Source organism: Scyliorhinus canicula, chromosome 10 (genome assembly GCF_902713615.1).
Source record: "Scyliorhinus canicula chromosome 10, sScyCan1.1, whole genome shotgun sequence".
Classification (NCBI taxonomy): Eukaryota; Metazoa; Chordata; class Chondrichthyes; order Carcharhiniformes; family Scyliorhinidae; genus Scyliorhinus; species Scyliorhinus canicula.
Window position 1 is genome coordinate 191330034 of NC_052155.1, and position 23648 is coordinate 191353681.

At 53.2% G+C, this 23648-nt stretch overlaps 1 protein-coding gene across 1 annotated transcript in view; it reads right to left on the minus strand.

Moving 5' to 3' along the window:
- Positions 1–23648, minus strand: part of LOC119972875 (thioredoxin domain-containing protein 3-like) — a 224582-nt gene that overhangs the window by 73017 nt on the left and 127917 nt on the right. Inside the window, exon 13 of the mRNA XM_038810402.1 lies at positions 13594–13701. Within this exon, the coding sequence (XP_038666330.1) occupies positions 13594–13701 (108 nt within the window). The remainder of the gene's footprint in view (positions 1–13593; positions 13702–23648) is intronic.

The following is a 23648-nucleotide window of genomic DNA, read 5'->3' on the forward strand; positions in this document are numbered from 1 at the left end:
CCGGGACCTCCCCTACAGGGGGTCCCGGAACGGGCCTCAGCACCTCCTCCTCCCTCGGGGTGCCCAATGGCCCCCGGGCCTCTACATTGGTCGGGGATGCGAACAAACAGATCATCCGACGCCCCCCCCCCCCCCGACACCTAGCGCTGCCAGTCCTGGGGGCCCGGCCAGATATCAACAAGGGTCTGCAAGTTTGTAACCATGGAGCTCAGGGAGTTGGCCATCCCTGTCTGTCTGGGCGATGCCAGCCGGCACCTGGGCAATGGCGCCGATGCCCTCAGCGATGGCCTGCTGAGACTGAGCCACTGCCTGCTGAGACTGAGCCACTGCCTGCAGAGACTGAGCCACTGCCTGCAGAGACTGGGTCATTGCCTGCTGAGACTGAGCCACTGCCTGCAGAGACTGAGCCACTGCCTGCTGAGACTGAGCCACTGCCTGCTGAGACTGAGCCACTGTCTGCTGAGACTGGGCCATTGCCTGCTGAGACTGAGTCACTGCCTGCAGAGACTGGGCCACTGCCTGCAGAGACTGGGTCATTGCCTGCTGAGACTGGGTCATTGCCTGCTGGGACTGGGTCATTGCCTGCTGAGACTGAGCCACTGCCTGCAGAGACTGAGCCACTGCCTGCAGAGACTGGGCCACTGCCTGCAGAGACTGGGTCATGCCTGCTGGGACTGCGCCATTGCCTGCTGGGACTGCGCCATGGCCTGCTGAGACTGGGCCATTGCCTGCTGAGACTGAGCCACTGCCCGCAGAGACTGAGCCACTGCCTGCTGAGACTGAGCCACTGCCTGCAGAGACTGGGCCATTGCCTGCAGAGACTGAGCCACTGCCTGCAGAGACTGGGTCATTGCCTGCTGGGACTGCGCCATTGCCTGCTGGGACTGCCCCATTGCCTGCTGGGACTGCGCCATGGCCTGCTGAGACTGAGCCACTGCCCGCAGAGACTGAGCCACTGCCTGCAGAGACTGGGTCATTGCCTGCTGAGACTGCGCCATTGCTTGCCGAGACTGGGCCACGGCATAGAGCGTCTCTGCGATCTGCTGCTGGCTCTGGCTCCCTGTGAGAGGGCAGCCATGTCCTGGGCCACAGACGCCGCCTGCACGGAAAGCCCCAGGAGTTGCATACTGCTCCCCATGCCTGACACCGTCACCCCCCTTGCCTCCACCGCGGACGTCATCCTTACGATTTCGGCCTGGGTGGCAGGTATGACCGGAACCACTCCCTGCTCCTGCGCACGGGTGGACTCCTCCACCTGCGTCTGCAGCTGCCGCAAGCCGGCCGTCACCCCCTTCGATCGTCCCTTGGTCCGTGACTGCACCGGGTCTATGGGTGGGTGAGGTAACTCCAGGAACCCGGGACCCGTCTGGGCGGCAGATGGTTGCTTGCACCAGGGTGCCCTTCGACCGCCCACAGCACTGGGACGGCTGTGTTGTGTGCACCAATTAGTGTACCAGATGCCTCATGGCTAAAGTACCCAACCGAGGTAAGTGTCTCTGCGATGGTAGAGGGTGTGGGAGATAGCAGTGGCATAGTGTCATGCTCCTCATCCGACCCAAAGTCCATGGTTCCCTGGAGTGGTGGTTCTTGTCCATCCGTCGTCCCCTGTGTGTCAGTGTCGTGTGTGTCAGTGTCCTGTGCGTTAGTGTCCTGGGTAGGTGTGTCCTGGGTAGGTGTGTCCTGAGACTGGGCCACTGCCTGCAGAGATTGGGCCATTGTCTGCTGAGGCTGGATCAGCAAGGTAGGTGTGTCCTGGGTCAGCTGCAATGGGGGTCTGTCCCTATGGCTGCCCCCCTCGTCGTTGGGTCTGGCCCACCAGCATCGCCGCACACGCACGAGATGGGGGCGTCGCCTCCCTGGTGCTCCGGGTCTGTCCCTGGCTCGTGGCCGCCCTGGATCGTCCTGGGGGCGGTCGGCATCCGCGGGGACGGCTGCGTTGACCTTTGGTCCTGCAATATACAATATAGCATGCATGGTTCGACATGCAGATGGGGATGGGGGCAAGGAGGATATGGGGAAAGGGGGATGATGCACTATCAATTACGATGACGAGAGTAGAGTGTAATCAAGGCTTTATTACGCAGAGATGTGTAGCCTCCCGCAGCTGCTGCCGAAATTGCTGCAGCTCGGACAACCCACACATTTATACTCCGCCTACTGGGCGGAGCCAGCAGGCAGGGATCTACCCACTACCTGTAGTACAGGAGCCTTACCGTAATACACTTCATATGCGATATATACAACAGTGGTGACTATGACAGGGGATATGGGGGATGGGGATATGGGGGGGAAGGATGATATGGGGGATTTGGGGAAGTGGGATATGGGGGAAGGGGATATGGGGGAAGGGGAATATGGGGGAAGGGGGAAGGGCGATATGGGGGAAGGGGGCAGGCCATGGGGGGTCTCACTTGGTGGTGCGCCCCTAACCTCTGCATCCGTAACCTCCCGGTCCTCGGGTCCGCCTGCGAGTTCCAGGGACCTCTCTTCATGAACGGTGAGTGGTCGCAGTTCAGGTGGACCCCCCCACCCGGTCCTCTCAGGCTCCCGGTTGTTCTGTGCACGCTTCTCCTGTGGTGGGGGGGGGGGGGGGGGGGGGGGGGGGGGCGGGTGGGTGGAAGGGATAAAGGGTAACAGCGCTAGGCAGAGATATACATGCAGACCAGCGGTTGTGTGTATGTTGGCAGAGGTGCACAACCCATCCTGCCACTGCAGACTGCATGGGTGGTTGCAGCCATGTCAGTTGCACCTAGGGCTAGGCCGCCTATCGGAGGTGGGGGGGGGGGGGGGGGGGGTACTCACCCTGGCTGCCCTGACTAGGTCATTGACCTTCTGGTGGCACTGGGCGCCTGTCCTTGGTGTTACTGCTACGGCGCTGACGGCCTCTGCCACCTCCTTCCGCAGGTGCCGGCTGAGGCGTGGTGCGTCCCTGCGGCCATGTCCGGGGTACAGAGCCTCCCTCCTCTGCTCCACTGCGTCCAGGAGCGCTTCAATGTCCTGCTCCTGGAACCTCGACGCTGCGCGGGCCGGCCATTTTAACGGATCTCCGGGGGTGGGGCGTTCTGTTGTGCTGCGTCACTCATGCCACCGGTGTCAATGATGCCGCGCGTCCGTGACGGGTGACACCGTCGCAAATGTCGTCACGCCGCTGCTAGCCCATTCTGGGCCGGAGAATTTACGACTTTTGGGTGGCCCCGCACGCCGGAGTGCTTCGCGCGTTTTTGGCGCCGGGATCCGGCCATCTGCGCCGATTATCGGAGAATCCCACCCCAGTTTCCCATGTCCCCTTGGGGGGACTCCGGGAACTCTACGACATTTTGATTGGGATTTAGTTTTGGTGCTTCTCTGGATAGTTTAGGCAGTGCCCTATTAGGGTCCCCCCACCCCCCTTTAGCTTTGTCCCTCCATTTCCTTTTTCATTTGTGCTTGGTGACCTTCCGTATGTTGCAAGTGGTGATCACTGCTCGTCCCGTTGGTGGGCCATCGATGCCCGTAGGCCATATGTGTGTTTGCTGTTGTCTATTCCGTTGCCGTGGCCTGGAGTGAGGATCCGGTCGGGGCGGACTGACCTGATGACAGCAATGGGCAGACTGACCAGGCGGGACATTGGATTGTTTTGCCAATTGCTGCTGTATTAATGTACTGTTGTCTGTCCGATGTCCTCGGCCTGGAGGTCGAGGGTTCGTTTGCTGCCGCCGTCTCTGATTCTGTGGCCTGGAGTGGAAAAGGATGCTGTGTGATGTCTTGCCACTGAGGTTAGAACGGTCTCTGCTCCCGCACACCAGGCATCGTGTGACTGTCCGGTATATTTTTTTTCACTGCTGGGACTCTGCCCCTGGGAACTACAGGTGGGGGAGCGTGAGCCTGATTGGCCCAAATGGACACCTTGATGAGGGTATTGCAGAAACGCTCTTGTGGCCTGCTGCTGACCTTGTGTTGTTGCCTATTTACTGTTTTAATATGTATTTGATTTTCTTTGTGTAACCACTACTGTGGTCTTATGCTTGTAATGCTTTCTGTGGTGCAATGATGCCTGTGTGTGAGTGGCACAACGTCTCTTCGGGTGCTGTAAATGTTTTGTCCACTGTAATATTTACCGTTTAATAAACAAAATATTCACAAGGGCAGCAGATTAAACTATCCATCCATCTGCAGTCTTCTGTCCTGACACTAATCCCTGTCAGTCATACCTCCATAACCAGTGGCCTTGATCTTCCTTGCAGGGTTTTACCCTTCCCCTCACACTGCTGCCTGTGTGGTGTTCCAATCTCACAGCAGTCGTGTCACCCAAATCCCTTTGAGAGGGCCTTCCGCCCTCCTGAGGCAGGGGAGCACCGCTTTCCTGAGTCCCCACTCTGGCCTTGCAGCCTGGCCTCTCACGGGACCCCACCTTAGAACCTCACGGTCACCCCCATGCTGACCCTCTGTAATCACCTCCTCCCAACCACTTTCCAGTTCCTACTCTGGAAGGACTCTCTCAGCAGTGATATTGACACAAGCCCAGAAAGGAGGATACAGGAAGCACTGCCTACATGGCAGCCACAAGACCCCTTTAAACCAAGGAGCATCTCAACATGCAGGAAAGGTAAAGCCTGCACGCGACCCCTCCCCTGAAAACGGCAATACTAACCCCACCAGCCCCGAGTTGAACTTTTCTGGGTCCCCCGTGACCTCTCTGCCCCCTCTGTGACTGGCTTCAAGAAGGTGAGCTTGACCTGAGCGCTCACCTCCAATATCATAGAATCATAGAATTTACAGTGCAGAAAGAGGCAATTTGGCCCATCGAGTCTGAGCCAGCCCTTACAAAGAGCACCTGCCTCAAGCCCACATCTCTACCCTATCCCCGTAACCCAGTAAGCCCCATTTACCTTTATTTTTGGACACTAAGGGCAATTTAGCATGTCCAATCCACCTACCCTGCACATCTTTAGCCTGTAGGAGGAAACCAGAGCACCCGGAGGAAACCTACGCACACACGGGGAGAACGTTCAGACTCCGCACAGACAGTGAACCAAGCCGGGAATCAAACCTGGTACCCTGGAGCTGTGAAGCAACAGTGCTAAACACTATGCTACCATGCCGCCCTTTTCAGAGGTGAAGTCACCGGGTTCACATTGATATAAAACTGTTGTAATGCCTCTGGCATGACGTCACGCTGACACCCATTGAATATTCAGTGAGGGGGAGCGTCCTTGAGTGAATGCTGGTTAATTATGTGCTAACATATTAAAATGAAGTTCCTGGGCTCCTACGGCATTTTTCACCTTCCTCTGTCAGCAAGGGGGATTGATGATCAGAAATTATCTCGCCGGCGAGATTTGCATTTTCTGATTCTCTTCAGATTTTGAAGCCATGTCGCCGATCCTGCTAATGCAGGCTCAAAATCACACCATGTGACTACTCTTACCACATCATCTCAAATTTGATCCCTTGTCCCTCCATTAAGTTTAAAACCTTCTCTACTTCCCCTAGTTATGAAGCTTGCAAGAACATTGGTTTCAGGACAGTTCAGGTGTAGACAGTCTCAATGGTACAGCCCCCACTTTCCTCAGTACTGGCGCCAGTGCCTCGTTTCTCCCACAGCAGTCTTTGAGCCACAGATTCATTTCTCAATCTGATTTGTTTTATGCCAATGTACTTAGTGTGGTAGTATGACTCGAGGTACTACGGTACCTGGGAATGTGAGCTACCATTGGTGGAGAAGGCTCGCTGCTCAATGGCCCAAATGTTTGCCTTTTCATTGATCACGGCGTAAGGTAGCTCCGCCCAATGAGGCGGGGTATAAGAACCCGTGTTTCCCAGCAGCCATCCTTCTTTCTGTACTCGAGCTGCTGGGGAAACATAGATTAAAGCCTTCAATTCGGACTACTCCTTCGTTTCAGTAGTTACTGATCGCGCATCACTTAGGTAATAATCCAGAGGTTGCCGTTTGGTCGTACAGAACTTGAATATTATTTTTTTTTCCTCTATAAATTTAGATTACCCAATTATTTTTTCCAATTAAGGGACAATTTAGCGTGGCCAATCCACCTACTCTGCACATTTTTGGGTTGTGGAAGCAAAACCCACGCAGACACGGGGAGAATATGTGCAAACTCCACACGGACAGTGACCCAGAGCCGGGATCGAATCTGGGACCTCAGCGCCGTGAGGCGGTTGTGCTAACCACTAGGCCACCGTGCTGCCCGAACTTGAATATTATTGACATGTTGAAGCTTTTCTTCTTATTAGGGCATTTCACAAGAATACCAGTATAGGGAGAAAATAACAATTTATGCCATATAAAAAGAATCGTGATTAATTGGGGAGTGGAATTGGGTAGAGGTGTTGCCATGTTGAATGCACCAGCTGACGTGTCAGAAAAACGAGGAAGAATAATGTTCTCTAATCCCGCGGCAGTGTGTCCACGTGTCATAAACGGCATTTTACGACGGCGTGAACGGGCTGCTGCCAGGACTAATTCGCCCCGCTCCAGCTGCTGATCCCAGCGCGAACTGGGCGCCACAGGATCCGCGCATGCGCAGTGGTGCTGGCGCCAATGCGCGCATGTGCAGTGCCCTCCTTCAACACGCCGGCCCTGACGCATCATGGCGCAGGGCTACAGGGACCGGTAGGTAGGAAAGGAGGCCCCAGCCAGAGAGGCCTGCCCGCCGATCGGTGGGCCCCGATCAGGGGCCAGGCCACATCGGACGGCCTCTCCCGTGGTCAGACCTCCCCTCCCCCCCCCCCCCCCCCCCCCCCCCCCCCCCCCCCCCCAGTACGCCACCCGACCCTTCAATGCCGAGGTCCCGCCGGTAATATCAGTATTATATTTCGCATAATAGAACACAGGAAGGTGAGGGTGTGATTGGTGTAATTGGAATAAAAGATAGACTACAAAGGTCAACCTCAGTAAGAAGGTATAAAAGAAAGGGGTTGATATGTTAATGGACAGAAGGAACCAATAGGAACATAAGGAGTTGTTTTGAAGTGTGTTGTCATAAGTGAGGCAAAGATAGGGTGAGTTATAGGAAAATATGAGCAAAATATAGGAGCTATAAAGTAATAGAAAGGAGTTTGATCTGGGAAAAGGGAACTTCCGAGAGATTGTATGAAACAATAGAAGGTAGTGAGATCAAAGGGAAGGAACACATTTAGAAAACTCTAAAACCTTTGTAAGGTGGTAACTGCTTAGATCTCCCAGAAGACAGCTACTGAGTACTGAGTAGTGTTGAACTGGCAATATCTCCAAGCAGATAGCGTGATGACTGATTAGAGCTAATAGAAACCACTGTGTACACAAGACTAGACCTGGAGAACCAGTTTGCTATGTCAGGAAACAGAGGTAGTTTCAAATAATCTATTTTTGTATTTGTGGGTATGAGAAATAAGGCATTGCTTTAAGTCTAATTTTGTGTTTCTATATTTGAAATGGTGAATGACTTCAGTTTGGTTTAGATGCATGCATGGTCATGAGGGTTAATGAAATGAAAGCAAACAGGGTTCCAAAGAAAACTAGGTTAGCAACCAGGGGCCACCATAGAACAGAAATCATTTGTGAATTAGTTGTAAGATGGATTGGCCCAGACTTCCCAAAAGAACAAAGAAACTCCAAAAATCAGGGAGTTGGGGCAAAAAGAATGTCTCAGGTACTACTTAAATTAAAGGAAGAAAGACAAGGAGCGGGATTCTCCGAAAACCTACGTGATGGCCGGGACCCGGCGCCAAAAACGACGCGGATCACTCTGGCATCGGGCCCCCACAAACGGCGCAAAGTCTCCGGGCCCAAATGGGCTAGCAGCGTCATCAACAGCGTCACAGCACAAAAGACGCGCCCCCCCATCCCCCCCCCCCCAGAAGAACCGCTAAGATGGCCACCGCCACGCAGCCCCGAGGTTCCAGGAGCACGACATCGAGCTGTGCTCCTGGTTGCAGTAGAGGAGAGGAGGGAGGCTCTGTACCATGGACATGGCCGCCCCACGCCTCAGCCGGCGCCTGTGGAGGGAGGTGGCAGAGGCCATCAGCGCTGTGGCTGTGACACCAAGCAGAGGCACCCAGTCCCACAAGAAGGTGAACGACCTCGTCCGGGCAGCCAGGGTGAGTACCCCCCCACCCCGCCGATGAGCGGCACACCCCCAGATGCACCCAACCCTAACGCTAACCCAACCCTAACCCTAATGTGCTGCGCACCTCTGCCAATGTACGCGTAACCGCTGGCGTGCATTCATATACCTGTCTAACACTGTTTGCCCTTTACCCCTGCCATCCACCCACCCCGCAGGAGATACGTGCGCACAACAACAGGGAGCGTGAGAGGACTGGAGGGGGCCCAGTTGATGAGAGACCACTCACCGTTCATGAGAAAAGGGCCCTGGAACTGGCACCCCCCTCCCCCATATCCCCCTCCCCCATATCCCTCCTCCCCATATCCCCCTCCCACATATGCCCCCTCCCCATATCCCCCTTTCCCCCATATCCCCCTCCCCATATCCCCCTCCCCATTTCCCATATCCTTCTTCCCCCATATCCCCCTCCCCATATACCCCCTCCCCCATATTCCCCCTCCCCCATATCCCTCCTCCCATATCCCCCCTCCGCCATATCGCCCACCCCCATATCCCCTCTCCCCATATCCCCTCCCCCATATTGCCCCTCCCCATATCCCCCTCCCCATATCCCCCATATCCTTCTTCCCCCCTATCCAGGGCGGCCACGAGAGAGGGAGAGATCCGGAGCAACAGGGATACGACGTTCCTGTCTCGTGCGGGCACGGAGACGCAGGCGTGTGACACCCAACGACGAGGGGAGCAGCCACAAGCCCCCGTCGCAGCCGAGCCAGGACACCACTACCCAGGAGACCACTAACCAGGGACTCCCCTACCCAGGGCCCCACTATCCAGGATACGCCTACCCAGGAGACCCTGACCCAGGACACCACTACCCAGGACAGCCCTACCCAAGACACCCCTACCCAAGACACCCCTACCCAGGACACCCACTACCCAGGACACCACTACTGAGGACAGCCCTACCCAGGACACCGTCACACATGACACCGAAATACAGGACACTGACACACAGTGGACAGGTGGAGATGAAACGCCACCCCAGGGGACCATGGACTCTGAGTCGGACGATGCTCACGGCACAATGCCACTGCTGTCACCAACACCCTCCACCATCGCAGAGATACTCACCTCGGGTGGGCACTTTAGTGATGAGGCGTCTGGTACACTCACTGGTGCGCACAACACAGCCGTACCGGTACAGCAGGTGGAGATAGGAGCAGCAGAGGGGCCAGGAGGTCGGAGGGCATCCTGGCGCAAGCAACCATCTGCCGCCCAGACGGGTCCCGGGTTCCTGGAGTTACCACACCCACCCATAGACCCGAAGCAGCCACCAAACCTGGGATGAAGGAAGAGGATGACGGCTGGCTTCCAGCAGCTGCAGGCGCAGGTGGAGGAGTGCGCCGGTGTCCAGGAGCTGGGAGTGCTGCCGGTTTGTGCGTGCCACCCAGGCCGAAACCACATGGGTGGCGTCCGCGGTGGAGACAATGGGTGCGACGGTGTCAGACATGGGGAGCAGGATGCGAGGCCCGGGGCATTCCGTGAAGGTGGCGTGTGTGGCCCAGGACATGGCTTCCCTCTCACAGGAAGCCATGAGCCAGAGCCAGCGGCAGATGGCAGAGGCTTTCAACACCGTGGCCCAGTCTCAGCAGGCCATGGAGCAGTCCCAGCAGTCCATCGCTGAGGGCATCGGCACCATTGCCCAGGTGCTGGCCGGCATCGCCCAGACACTGACAGGGATGGCCAACTCCCTGAGCTCCATGGCTGCAAACCTGCAGACCCTTGTCGATGCCAGCATGGGGCTCCAGGACTGGCAGCACCAGGTGTTGGGGGGGCATCGGATGGCCAGTCCGTTCGCACCCCCGACCCATGTAGAAGCCCGGGGGCCATTGGGCATCCCGAGGGAGAAGGAGGTGCTGAAGCCTGCCCCGGGTCCCCCCGTAGGGGAGGTCCCGGAACACTGCAGCACTTCGGTCCCAGGTGCATCGGGTGGGCAACGGGCAGGACAGGCTGGCAGCTCGCCATCCCAGTGGCCCAAGCCGTAACCTGGCCCATCCAGGCCGGGCCGCCCCAGGAAACGGCCGTCAAAGGGATCCCGAATCACAGGGCAGGAATCGCAAGAGTCCACCTCCAGTTCTGCCGTACCGTCTGGTGAACCACCTAGATGTAGTCAAAGGGCCCGTAAGTCCAAACAATTAGACACTGAGTAAGGTGGCACGGGTGCAGGGCACAGACGAGTTTTTGGGGCGAGGGCACGTGTATGGACTGTTTGTTATTCAAATCACTTTCACACCTACAGAAGCTGCCTTTGTGCTCTGTCCAAAGCGTGCGGGGGTGTCATGTACGTTGAGCGCCAGTGTGTGTGAGGGGTGGTCTTACAGGTGAGTGTGGCTCCCCTCCCCCGGGTCGCCCTCGCCATCCCCCCCGGGCAGACGACAGGACTGTGCTCTGCAGTGTCACGGCCGCAGGGATGGTCCGGGTGGATGGTCCGGGTGGATGGTGGTACTGTGGCCATGGGTCAGGCATTGTCCAACGATGTGGAGCCAGGAGCTCATCGCAGAGTGTGTCGTCATCATCCTCCATGGCCTGTAATAGACAAGCTTACACCGGCGACCGTGTGAGCCCGGCCCGTCGTGCCGCAGTTGGATCTGCAATGGAGGGGTGGTGTGCATGCAGGTGGGGTGGGTGTGGTTGGTGGGTGGGGGGGGGGGGGGGGGTGAGGGTGTTGGTGCTTGCTGGGTGGGTGAGTGGGTGAGGGTGTTGGGTGGGTGAGGGTGGTCGGAGGGTGTGCAGTATGTGGCCATACTCGCCGATTTCCACGCCCCCTAGTCAGTAAACCGGGCGGCTATTAGCCTGTCCCGTGCCCGCTGGCCAAGCCGGTAATGGTGGGCAGCCACCCACCCATGTCCAGCCCATCTGCCCCAACACTTCCCGGGTACCGGGCGCAGACGTGCAGGATAATCATGCGGTGGTCGCGCAGACCACCTGGATGTTGGATTGTATTGGATTGTATTTGTTTATTGTCACGTGTACCGAGGTACAGTGAAAAGTATTTTTCTGCAAGCAGCTCAACAGATCATTCAGTACATGGGAAGAAAAGGGAATTAAACAAAATTCAGGAAAATACAAGAAAATACATAATAGGGCAACACAAGATATACAATGTAACTACATAAGCATTGGCATCGGATGAAGCATACAGGATGTAGTGTTAATGAGGTCTGACCATAAGAGGGTCATTTAGGAGTCTGGTGACAGTGGGGAAGAAGCTGTTTTTGAGTCTGTTCGTGCGTGTCCTCAGACTTCTGTATCTCCTGCCCGATGGAAGACGTTGGAAGAGTGAGTAAGCCGGGTGGGAGGGATCCTTGATTATGCTGCCCGCTTTCCCCCGGCAGCGGGAGGTGTAGATGGAGTCAATGGATGGGAGGCAGGTTCGTGTGATGGACTGGGCGGTGTTCACGACTCTCTGAAGTTTCTTGCCGTCCTGGACCGAGCAGTTCCCATATCAGGCTGTGATGCAGCCAGATAGGATGCTTTCTATGGTGCATCTGTAAAAGTTGGTAAGGGTTAATGTGGACATGCCGAATTTCCTTAGTTTCCTGAGGAATTATAGGCGCTGTTGTGCTTACTTGGTGATAGCGTCGACGTGAGTGGACCAGGATAGATTTTTGGTGATGTGCACCCCTAGGAATTTGAAACTGATCATGGAGTAGGTCCCCTTCCTATTGGTGAACACAGTCCTGTTATCTGCAGATGGCCGCATGGCGACGTGCATCCCATCGATCACGCCCTGGACCATGCGAAAACCAGCCACAGCAGAGAAGCCCAAGGCCCGGGCATCCTGGCTCGCCCGGTCCACAGGGAATCAGATGTAGCGGTCCGCAATGGCACAAACGTTGTCTGTCACTGCCTGGAAGCACCGGTGCACCGATGTCTGCGAGATGCCGGACAGGTCCCCACTCGCCGCCTGGAATGACCCCGGGGCATAAAAGTTCAGGACCACCGTAACCTTGACGGACACGGGGAGAGGGTGTCTTCCCCCAGTGCCACGCGGTGCCAGCAGGTGGCAGATGTGTGCCACGGTTTCTCAGCTCATCCGGAGTCTCCTCCTGCAATCCCGGTCCATGAGGTCCTGGTACGACGAATGGGGCCGGTACACACAGGACCTCCTCCGGCGTCTACGTTGCCGTGGCGCCACAACGTCCTCCTCCCTCTCCTCGTGCTCCTCCTCCTCTTCGTGCTCCCCCTGCTCCTCCTCCTCCTCCTTGTTCTGTCGGGTGGGTGGCCCTCCAGCCTGGGCGGCTGCCACCTGCCCCTCTGTGGCATGCTCCTCTGCGGCAGCCTGCACCGCTGTGGCAGCCTGCGCCCCACTCTGGCACATACCTCCGCCTCCTCCTCCAGGGCAACATGTAGAATAGCGGCTGCCGCCACGGTGGCCAACATCGCTGGCTGATCAGAAAACATGACGGCCTGCGGGCGGGGGAGGGGGGGCAACGTCAACATGTCATCATTGTCCGTACCCCCCCTCCCCCGCGGCCATGTGCCAGGGGCTGCATGGGCTCGACTGTTGGAGGATGGCACCTGGCCAGGTGGATGACCTCCCTTGCCCTTGCCCTCGCCCCCCCTCCCCGCACTTCACCCCCCCCCCCGGCCCTCGCTCTCCCCCCTTCCCCGGCACTCAGCCCCCCCACTCCCCGGCACTCACCCCCCCTCTCTCCGGCACTCGCCCCCCTCCCCGGCCCTCGCTCTCTCCCCCTCCCCTCCCCTGCACTCCCCCCCCTCACCCCCCCCCTCTCCGGCACTCGCTCTGCCCCCCCCTCCCCGGCTCTCTACCCCCTCCCCAGGACTCACCCCCCCTCCCCGGCACTCACCTCCCCTCCCTGGCACTCGCTCTCACCCCCCCCCCTCCCCGGCACTCAACCCCAGCCCCCCCCCCCCCCCCCCCCCCACAGAGCCCCCCCACACACACACACCCCTCCCCCACACACACAGACTGCGGCCACGCCGTCACTTCTCCTGCGGCCATCCCCCACGTCGTGACCTACCTCCACGCTGTATGGCGTCAACCATCAGCACTGGTTGACGCCGTTATATAGGTGTTTTGATTTACGCCGACATGGTCCATCCGGCCTGGAGAATACGGGCAGCCCCGGGGTCCATAGCGTCGTGCCGGCCCCCGCCATTCTCCGGACGGGGGGGGGTCGGAGAATCCCGCCACAGAAGTGGAACAAAGTCCTGATCAGGGTTGCTCTCACAACACCAGGTTAAAGTCCAACAGATGTGTTTCAAATCACTAGCTTTCGGAGCTATGAGAATCACCTGAGGAAGGAGCAGTGCTCCGAAAGCTAGTGATTCGAAACACACCTGTTGGACTTTAACCTGGTGTTGTAAGACTTCTTACTGTGCCCACCCCAGTCCAACGCCAGCATCCCCACATCAGGGTTCCTCTTGGCATACTATCCTGCTCAACAGGAAATCTGGTGCCTCATATAATTCAGCCCATTTGTCATTGGTACAAAACATAAAATCATCTGATCAAATATTCTACCTTAATGGATATTCCTCCTTTGCTGTCTCGAGATCATGAGGTCCCAGTAAGCTCCTCCAATGTTTTATTGCATTGTCTCTCATCAAAACTAACACCAATATTGGACCACTGTAACATAAACAAATTTTAAATGTCTACTTGTTGACGTTGAGGAATTTTAAAAACCTTAAAAACCAGCAACATGTTAACTAGTACTTTAAATTCACGAAGATGTTCATGTTTTTACATTGTGTATTTATCGTATGTCCTATGATTTTTCATGTATGGAACAATCTGCCTGGACTGTACACAGAACAATACTTTTCACTGTACCTCGGTACAAGTGACAATAAATCTAAATGATACCAGAAATAGCCTTTCATTATGTTTTTAGATGAGAGAATTGCATCCTTGTCATTAAGAAAAGATGTGGAGATGGCGGCGATCATCCGCTTCATTCTGGATCACAACGTCTTCACCTTCGACAACAAGTTCTTCATCCAGACACACGCAACAGCCATGGGGACCAAATTCTCACCTCAATACGCCAACATCTTCATGCACAAGTTTGAACAAGACCTCCTCACCGCAAACAGGCATAATAATATAATCTATTTTTCCCGTTCTTCTTCCTCAAACCGATAACTTCTCGATTGACAGTCTCTTTGAACAAGAAAGTCTCTGCACGATCCATCCATTCCTCTACTCCTCAGCATTTTTCTTTAGAATCAGATACTTTAGTTCAATCTGACCAGAAGAGCCCCTTGCAATTCTCCAATACAGGAGCATTGGTGATCACAGCTTTAAGGCAGTTAAATGACTGTTGAAAGTCCCCTGTCCATTGAATTTTTTAACGTTTCTTCAGCAATTCCATCAGTGGAGCAACCACGCTACAAATCTTTTGCACAAAGATTCGATCAAATTCATTCATGCTGAGAGATCGCATTATTTCCCTTCATCTTGAGGGTATCGGAAACTCCTAAAGGAAAGTGATTTGGGCTTCACCAAACCTGCCTCCTGAAGTCGATCGAAGAGCTCCATACGATGTTTTAAATGTTCTTTCCATGTCTGGAAGTTGGAAATAAAAGCAGTTTGTCCCACTTTCTCAATGCAATCCTTCAAACGTGGGGTAGGGTAAGAGTCCGTTCTTGTAACTGGCTGGTTTAGCTCACTAGGGGCTGGTTTAGCTCACTCGGCTAAATCGCTGGCTTTTAAAGCAGACCAAGCAGGCTAGCAGCACGGTTCGATTCCCGTACCAGTCTCCCCGGACAGGCGCCGGAATGTGGCGACTAGAGGCTTTTCACAGTAACTTCATTGAAGTTGGTCACACCGCAGATTAGAATTGGTGATGGAGACAGGGAATGGATGACCAAAAGGCAGAGAAAGAGAAGGAAGGCAGTGCAGCTGTCCCCTGCGGTCATCTCCCTCCAAAACAGGTATACCGTTTTGGATACTGTTGGGGGAGATGACTCACCAGGGGAAGGTAGTAGTAGCCAGGCTCATGGCACCGTGGCTGGCTCTGCTGCACAGAAGGGCGGGAGAAAGACTGGCAGGGCTGTAGTCATAGGGAATTCAATTGTAAGGGGAGTAGACAGGCGTTTCTGTGGTCGAAAACGAGACTCCCGAATGGTATGTTGCCTCCCGGGTGCTCGGGTCAGGGATGTCTCCGATCGGCTGCAGGACATACTAATGGGGGAGGGTGAACAGCCAGTTGTCATGGTGCATATAGGCACCAACGGTATAGGTAAAAAAAGGGATGAGGTCCTACAATCAGAATTTAGGGAGTTAGGAGATAAGTTAAAAAGTAGGACCTCACAGGTAGTAATCTCAGGATTGCTACCAGTGCCACGGGACAGTCAGAGTAGAAATTCAAGAATAGTCAGAATGAATACGTGGCTTGAGAGATTGTGCAGGAGGGAGGGGTTCAGATTTTTGGGACATTGGAACCGGTTCTGGGAGCGGTGGGACCATTACAAACCGGATGGTCTACACCTGGGCAGGACTGGAACCAATGTCCTAGGGGGTGCTTTTGCTAACACTGTTGGGGAGGTTTTAAACTAATGTGGCAGGGGGATGGGAACCAGATTAGGAAGTTAGAGGTCAGTAAAGAAGCAGCAACTAAAGCCGGTAAGGTAACGAGATAATAAAATCCATGTGACTAAGGGGAAGAGTAGACAGGGAAGAGATGATGAACGCAAAGGGACAGGTGGTCTGAGGTGCATTTTTTTTAATGCGAGAAGTGTAGCAGGTAAGGCAGATGAATTTAGGGCTTGGATCAGTACCTGGGAATATGATGTTATTGGTATTACTGAGACTTGGTTGAGGGAAGGGCAGGACTGGCAACTGAATATCCCAGGGTATAGATGCTTCAGGAGGGATAGAGAGGGAGGTAGAAGGGGTGGAGGAGTTGCATTGCTTGTCAGAGAGCACGATAGAGGATTCGAGCACTGAGGCAATATGGGTGGAGCTAAGAAATAGCAAGGGTGCAGTAACATTGTTGGGACTTTACTACAGGCCTCCCAAAAGCGAGCATGAAGTAGAGGAACAAATATGCAGACAGATTATAGAAAAATGTAGGAGCAATAGGGTGGTTGTGATGGGAAATTTTAACTTCCCCAACATTGAATGGGATTCGTGTAGTGTTGGAGGCGTAGATGGAGCAGAGTTTGTAAGGAGCATCCAGGAGAGTTTTTTAGAGCAGTATGTAAATAGTCCAACTCAGGAAGGGGACATACTGGACCTGGTATTGGGGAATGATCCTGGCCAGGTGGTTGATGTTTCAGTCGGTGATTACTTTGAGAATAGCGATCACAATTTCGTAAGTTTTAGAATACTCATTGACAAGGACAAGAGTGGTCCGAAAGGAAGAGTGCTAAATTGGGGAAAGGCAGAGTATAACAAAATTCGGCAGGAGCTAGGGAATGTGGATTGGGAGCAGCTGTTTAAGGGTAAATCCACATTTGAAATGTGGGAGTCTTTTAATGAAAGGTTGATTAGAGTGCAGGACAGACATGTCCCTGTGAAAATGAGAGATAGAAATGGCAAGATTAGGGAACCATGGATGACGGGTGAAATTGTGAGACTAGCTAAGATGAAAAAGGAAGCATATGTAAGATCGAGGCGACTCAAAACTGATGAAGCTTTGGAGGAATATCGGGAAAGTAGGACAAATCTCAAACGCGCAATAAAAAGGGCTAAAAGGGGTCATGAAATATCTTTGGCTAACAGGGTTAAGGAAAATCCCAAAGCCTTTTATTCGTATGTAAGGAGCAAGAGGGTAACTAGGGAAAGGATTGGCCCACTCAAAAACAAGAGAGGGAATTTATGTGTGGACTCAGAGGAAATGGGTGAGATTCTTAATGAGTACTTTGCATCGGTATTCACAAAGGAGAGGGACAAGACGGATGTTGAGGCTAGGGATGGGTGTTTAAATACTCTAGGTCAAGTTGTCATACGGAAAGGGGAAGTTTTGGGTATTCTAAAAGACATTAAGGTGGACAAGTCCCCAGGACCGGATGGGATCTATCCCAGGTTCCTGAGGGAAGCGAGGGTCGAAATAGCTGGGGCCTTAACAGATATCTTTGCAGCATCCTTGAGCACGGGTGAGGTCCCGGAGGACTGAAGAATTGCTAATGTTGTCCCTTTGTTTAAGAAGGGTAGCAGGGATAATCCATGGAATTACAGACCTGTGAGATTGACGTCAGTGGTAGGCAAACTGTTGGAGAAGATACTGAGGGATAGGATCTATTCACATCTGGAAGAAAATAGACTTATCAGTGATAGGCAGCATGGTTTTGTGCAGGGAAGGTCATGTCTTACAAACCTAATAGAATTCTTTGAGGAAGTGACAAAGTTAATTGATGAGGGTAGGGCTGTAGATGTCATATACATGGACTTTAGTAAGGCGTTTGATAAGGTTTCCCATGGCAGGCTGATGGCAAAAGTGAAGTCGCATGGGGTTCAGGGTGTACTAGCTAGATGGATAAAGAACTGGCTGGGCGACAGGAGACAGAGAGTAGAGGTGGAAGGGAGTGTCTCAAAATGGAGAAGGGTGACTAGTGGTGTTCCACAGGGATCCGTGCTCGGACCACTGTTGTTTGTGATCTACATAAATGACCTAGAGAAAGGTATAGGTGGTCTGATTAGCAAGTTTGCAGATGATACTAAGATTGGTGGAGTTGCAGATAGCGAGGAGGGCTGTCAGAGAATACAACAAAATATAGATAGATTGGAGAGTTGGGCAGAGAGATGGCAGATGGAGTTCAATCCAGGCAAATGTGAGGTGATGCATTTTGGAAGATCAAATTCAAGAGCGGACTATATGGTCAATGGAAGGGTCCTGGGGAAAATTGATGTACAGAGAGATCTGGGAGTTCAGGTCCATTGTACCCTGAAGGTGGCAACGCAGGTTGATAGAGTGGTCAAGAAGGCATACAGCATGCTTGCCTTCATTGGACGGGGTATTGAGTACAAGAGTAGGCAGGTCATGTTATAGTTGTATAGGACTTTGGTTAGGCCACATTTGGAATACTGCGTGCAGTTCTCGTCGCCACATTACCAGAAGGATGTGGATGCTTTGGAGAGGGTGCAGAGGAGGTTCACCAGGATGTTGCCTGGTATGGAGGGTGCTAGCTATGAAGAAAGGTTGAGTAGATTAGGATTGTTTTCATTGGAAAGACGGAGGTTGAGGGGGGACCTGATTGAGGTATACAAAATTATGAGAGGTATGGACAGGGTGGATAGCAACACGCTTTTTCCAAGAGTGGGGGTGTCAGTTACAAGGGGTCACGATTTCAAGGTGAGAGGGGGAAAGTTTAAGGGAGATGTGCGTGGAAAGTTTTTTACGCAGAGGGTGGTGGGTGCCTGGAGCGCTTTACCAGCGGAGGTGGTAGAGGAGGGCACGATAGCATCATTTAAGAGGCATCGAAACAGGTATTTGAACGGGCGGGAACAGAGGGAAGTAGACCTTGGAAAATAGGAGACAGGTTTAGATAAAGGATCTGGATCGGCGCAGGCTGGGAAGGCCGAAGGGCCTGTTCCTGTGCTGTAATTTTCTTTGTTCTTTGTTCTCGCGACAATAAGCGATTTTCATTTCCTTTCACCTTTCGATAGTCCACAACTGTTGGATGCCATCTGGTTTAGGTACCATCACTATGGGTGAGCTCCATTGGCTGCAACACTCTTCAATTGTGCCATTTTAAAGCATACTCTCAATCTCTCTGTTAACCTGTGCAAATTTCAACGGATTAAGTCTATATGGATGTTGTTTGATAGAACAGCATTTCCCACATCTACATCATGTATAGCCATATTAGTACTTCCCAATTTATCTCTACAAACTTGCCCATGTTTCAATAACTCTTTCAGGTCAGTTTGTTTTTCCTCTGGAAGGTAACTTAACAATTCATCCCAATTTTTAAGAACATCCTCATTTTCCAATTTAATTTGAGGTATGTCAAATTCACAGTCATCTGGATTTGGTTCGTCACTTTGAGTTAGAATCATTAAAACCTCCTTTTTCTCTCATTCCCTTTCAAAGTATCTTTTAAGCATATTCACATGAGACACTCGGTGAGTCTTCCTCCTATCTGGTGTTTTTACCACATAATTCACCTCACTTAATTTCCTTTCAATCTGATACGGTCCACAAAACCTAGCTTTTAAAGGCTCACCTACCACTGGTAACAACACAAAAACTTTATCTGCACTGGCAAAACTACGAACTTTGGATTTCCTGTCCGCTAACCGTTTCATCACATTTTGTGCAACTTTCAAATGTTGTCCAGCCAATTCACGTGCTCTATTTAATCGTTCCCTAAAATTTGACACATAATCCAATAATTTCCGATTTCTCACCCACCAATTTTTCTTTGATCAATTTAAGTGGTCCTCTTACGTCATGACCAAAAATTAGTTCAAAAGGACTAAATTTGGTTGACTCATTGGGTGCATCCCTAATTGCAAACAATACGAATGGGATTCCTTTATTCCAATCCTCTGGATAATCTTGACAATACGCCCTCAACATTGTCTTTAATGTCTGATGCCACTTTTCTAACGCTCCCTGCAATTCTGGATGGTACGCAGTTGATTTAAATTGTTTTATTCCTAAGATATCTATAACTTCTTTGAATAACCTTGAAGTAAAATTCGATCCTTGATCCAATTGAATATCTGTGGGTAGTCCATATCTAGTAAAGAATTTAAGTAACTCTTCCACAATCCATTTAGCTGTAATATTACGTACTGGAATGGCCTCTGGAAACCTAGTAGACACATCCATTATAGTCAAAAGATATTGGGCGGGATTCGCCGCCGGGCCGGAAGATCACCGGGGGTGGGGGGGGGGGGCGGCTGGCGTGAATCTCGCCCGGTCGCCGGCTGCTGGATTCTCCGGTGATGGTTTATTGGCGGGGGCGGGAATCACGCCGCACCAGTCGGGGCTGTTGGCAATGGCGACCACGGCGATTCTCCAGCCTACGATGGGCCGAGTGGCCGCCCGTTTTCGTTGGGTGAAATATACCAGGTCCTTACCGGCGGGACCTGGCTTTGCGGGTGGCCTGCGGACTCCTCGGGGGGGTGCGGGGTGATCTGGCCCTGGGGGGGGGCTGTGCTGTGGGGGCACTCTTTCCCTCCGTGCCGGTTGGTGTAATGGTCCACCATGGCCGGTGCGGAGATGATGCCAGCGGTTCTGGGAATACACTGGCGCTCCCGCGCATGCGCCAACTTGCGCCGGCTGGCGGACGCCCTTTACCGGCGTTTGGTGCGGCGCCAAGCCTTCGGCACCGGCTGGCGTGGCGCCGGCCTAGTCCCTGAAGGTGCGAAGCCGGAGTGGTTCACGCCACTCCTCGGCGCCGGTACGGCCCGCGCTGCCGGTTAGGGGAGAATCCCGCCCATTGATTCCCACTTTTTGTTTTAGGAAGCGGTCCTATGCAATCAATTAGGACCCTTGTAAAAGGTTCTTCAAATGCTGGAATGGGTATTAAGGTGCTGGTTTTATCACCACTTGAGGTTTCCCTATCGCCACATTACCAAAAGGATGTGGATGCTTTGAAGAAGGTGCAGAGGAGGTTCATCAGGATGTTGCCTGGTATGCAGGGCGCTAGCTATGAAGAGAGGTTGAGTAATTAGGATTATTTTCATTCGAAAGACGGAGGTTGAGGGGGTACCTCATTGAAGTCTACAAAATCATGAGAGGTATAGACAGTGTGGATAGCAAGAAGCTTTTTCCCCGAGTGGGGGACTCAATTACCAGGGGTCACAAGTTCAAGGTGAGAAGGGAAAGTTTAAGGGAGATATGCGTGGAAAGTTCTTTACACAGAGGGTGGTGGGTGCCTGGAACGCATTGCCGGTGGAGGTGGTAGAGGCGGGCACGATAGCCTCATTTAAGATGTATCTAGACAGATATATGAATGGACAGGAAGCAGAAGGATACAGATCCGTAGAAAATAGGCAACAGTTTTAGATAGAGGATCTGGATCGGTGCAGGCTTGGAGGGCCGAAGGGCCTGTTTCTGTGCTGTAATTTTTTTCTGTTCTTTCTTCTTTGTTCAATCGCTTGACATGTGTGACATGATTCACAAAATTTAACTACGTCCAGGGCCATAGTAGAAAAGCTCCCGTGTTCATTCTGCACTCATGTGATCCCTGAGGTCCTGGTGACGGATAATGGGATGGCCTTCGATGAGGGTTTTCCACGTTTATAAAATGAACGATATATCAAAAACGCCCCATACCATACCTCATCCAATGGCTGGGGGAAAGGGTGGTCCAGACTTTCAAAAGGTGCATAAAAAAAAAACAAGCCACGGGTTCCATTGACAATCAGCTGGCGCGGTTCCTTTTTAAATACCTCACGATGCCACATGTAACAGCGGGAATTGCACCTGCAGAACTGCTGGGCTGATGGCTTAGAACCTGGTTGAATCTCACACTTCTCAACCACGGCGTGAAAGTGGAGATGCAGCAGGAGGCGCAGAAGCGGCATCATGACCTGAGGATGCCAGGGCTGCAGTTCCACTCGGCAGTTGCATCTATGGCAGAAACTTTGGAAATGGGGCATTTTAGCTTTCAGGTGTCGGGACCGAACTCCTACAAAGTTCGAATTCAGGGGAGAATTCAGCGGAAGCATGTGGACGACCTCAAGAAGCGGGAGCCTGCCCTTCATAATGCCCAACCAACAGCATTGACATCCCCTCCGTGCCAGGAACCGTTCCTCATCCAGGGGATCCAGCCATCTGTATCCCAGCGCCCAGTCCAGCAGGACGACGATGCCTCCAGGTCGGAAATGGGCATGAGAGTGTCCATGTACATGTGTGTTGTGTTCGGAAACAAGGCCCCGGCAATAACACTTTGGATGTCGGCCAGAAAAAGGTGGGTGACAAACTGATATACATCACCCGATCTAGAACCACCACGAGGTGAAGGACAGCCTCAGGCAAAGCAGCGCAGAAGGCCCCCACCATTGGCAGCTGAAGGGGAGCTTTCAGGGGAAGGGTGTTATAACCCCCACGGGAAAACCATTGTTGATCTCCCCGTGGGACATGTGGAGTACGAGCTTCCCAGGTAGGGGACAGCGGACACCCAGCTGGAGCTCATTAAAGAATACAAATAAAAGCGTCCCAAAGAGGGGCTGGTGCGGTTAGTTGTCTCAGCAAGCATTGGACTGGGAGAGAGAGTTACTGCCGTGGGCAGAATATGGTATACAGTTCAATAAATCTTAGTTCCACCACCATTGGCTTCCTCAAGTTACTAAACATTCCTACTGTGTTTCCTGTCTGCACTCCATAACATGGCGCCCCAGGGCACTTTGAACCAGGAGGGGGGTGAGACCTTGGAAGGACACTGCTCACTGGAAAAGGAGGAATAGGACATGGAAGAGAAGAAGAAAGAGGTAGGAGAGATAAAGAAGATGCACAACACAAGTGCCCCTGCACAGGGAGATGGCCAGTGATGAAGTCGAAGGTCTCAGCAGAATGCCATCAATGTCAGAGATCATCTTATCCAGGTATTTTTCACTTGAACCCTTCTAACCCAGGAAAGCAGCTCATTTTGAGCTTACTGAGAATACTTGTATTTGAAGGGGCAGCCTGGAATAGACCCATACCTACCGGCAAAGAAGAATGCACATCTGTCCAGACATTACTCAGACTTGAGAAATGTAGGGCTGAATTCTACATTCTGGAGACTAGGGGCGGGGTTCTCCGACCCCCCCGCCGGGCCGGAGAATCGCCGGGGGGGGTAGCGTGAATCCCGGCCCGCTGCCCCGCCGCCGGCTGCCGGATTCTCCGACGCTGGTTTTTCGGCAAGGGCAGGAATCGTGTTGCGCTGGTTGGGGCCGTTGGTAGCACCCACCCCCCGGCGATTCTCCACCCTGCGATGGGCCGAGCGGCCGCCCGTTTTTAGCCAGTCCCGCAGGCGTAAATCAAACAAGGTCCTTACCGACGGGACCTGGCTCTGCGGGTGGCCTGTGGAGTCCTCGCGGGGGCATGAGGGGGAATCTGGCCCCGGGGGGGCCCCCACGGTGGCCTGGCCCGTGATCAGGGCCCACCGATCTGTGGGCGGGCCTGTGCCACGGGGGCACTCTTTCCCTCCGCGGCGGCCACTGTAACGGTCCGCCATGGCCGGCGCGGAGAAGAACCCCACCCTGCGCATGTGCTGAGATTACACCAGTACACACTGGCGCTCCCACACATGCTCCAACTCACGCCGTAGGCAGATAGCGGGTAATTATAGGCCTGTGAGCTTAACTTCAGTAGTAGGGAAGATGCTGGAATCTATCATCAAGGAAGAAATAGCGAGGCATCTGGGTAGAAATTGGCCCATTGGGCAGACGCAGCATGGGTTCATAAAGGGCAGGTGGTGCCTAACTAATCTAGTGGGATTTTTTGAGGACATTCCCAGTGCAGTAGATAACGGGGAGCCAATGGATGTGGTATATCTGGATTTCCAGAAAGCCTTTGACAAGGTGCCACACAAAAGGTTGCTGCATAAGATAAAGATGCATGGCATTAAGGGTAAAGTAGTAGAATGGATAGAGGATTGGTTAATTAATAGAAAGCAAACAGTGGGGATAAA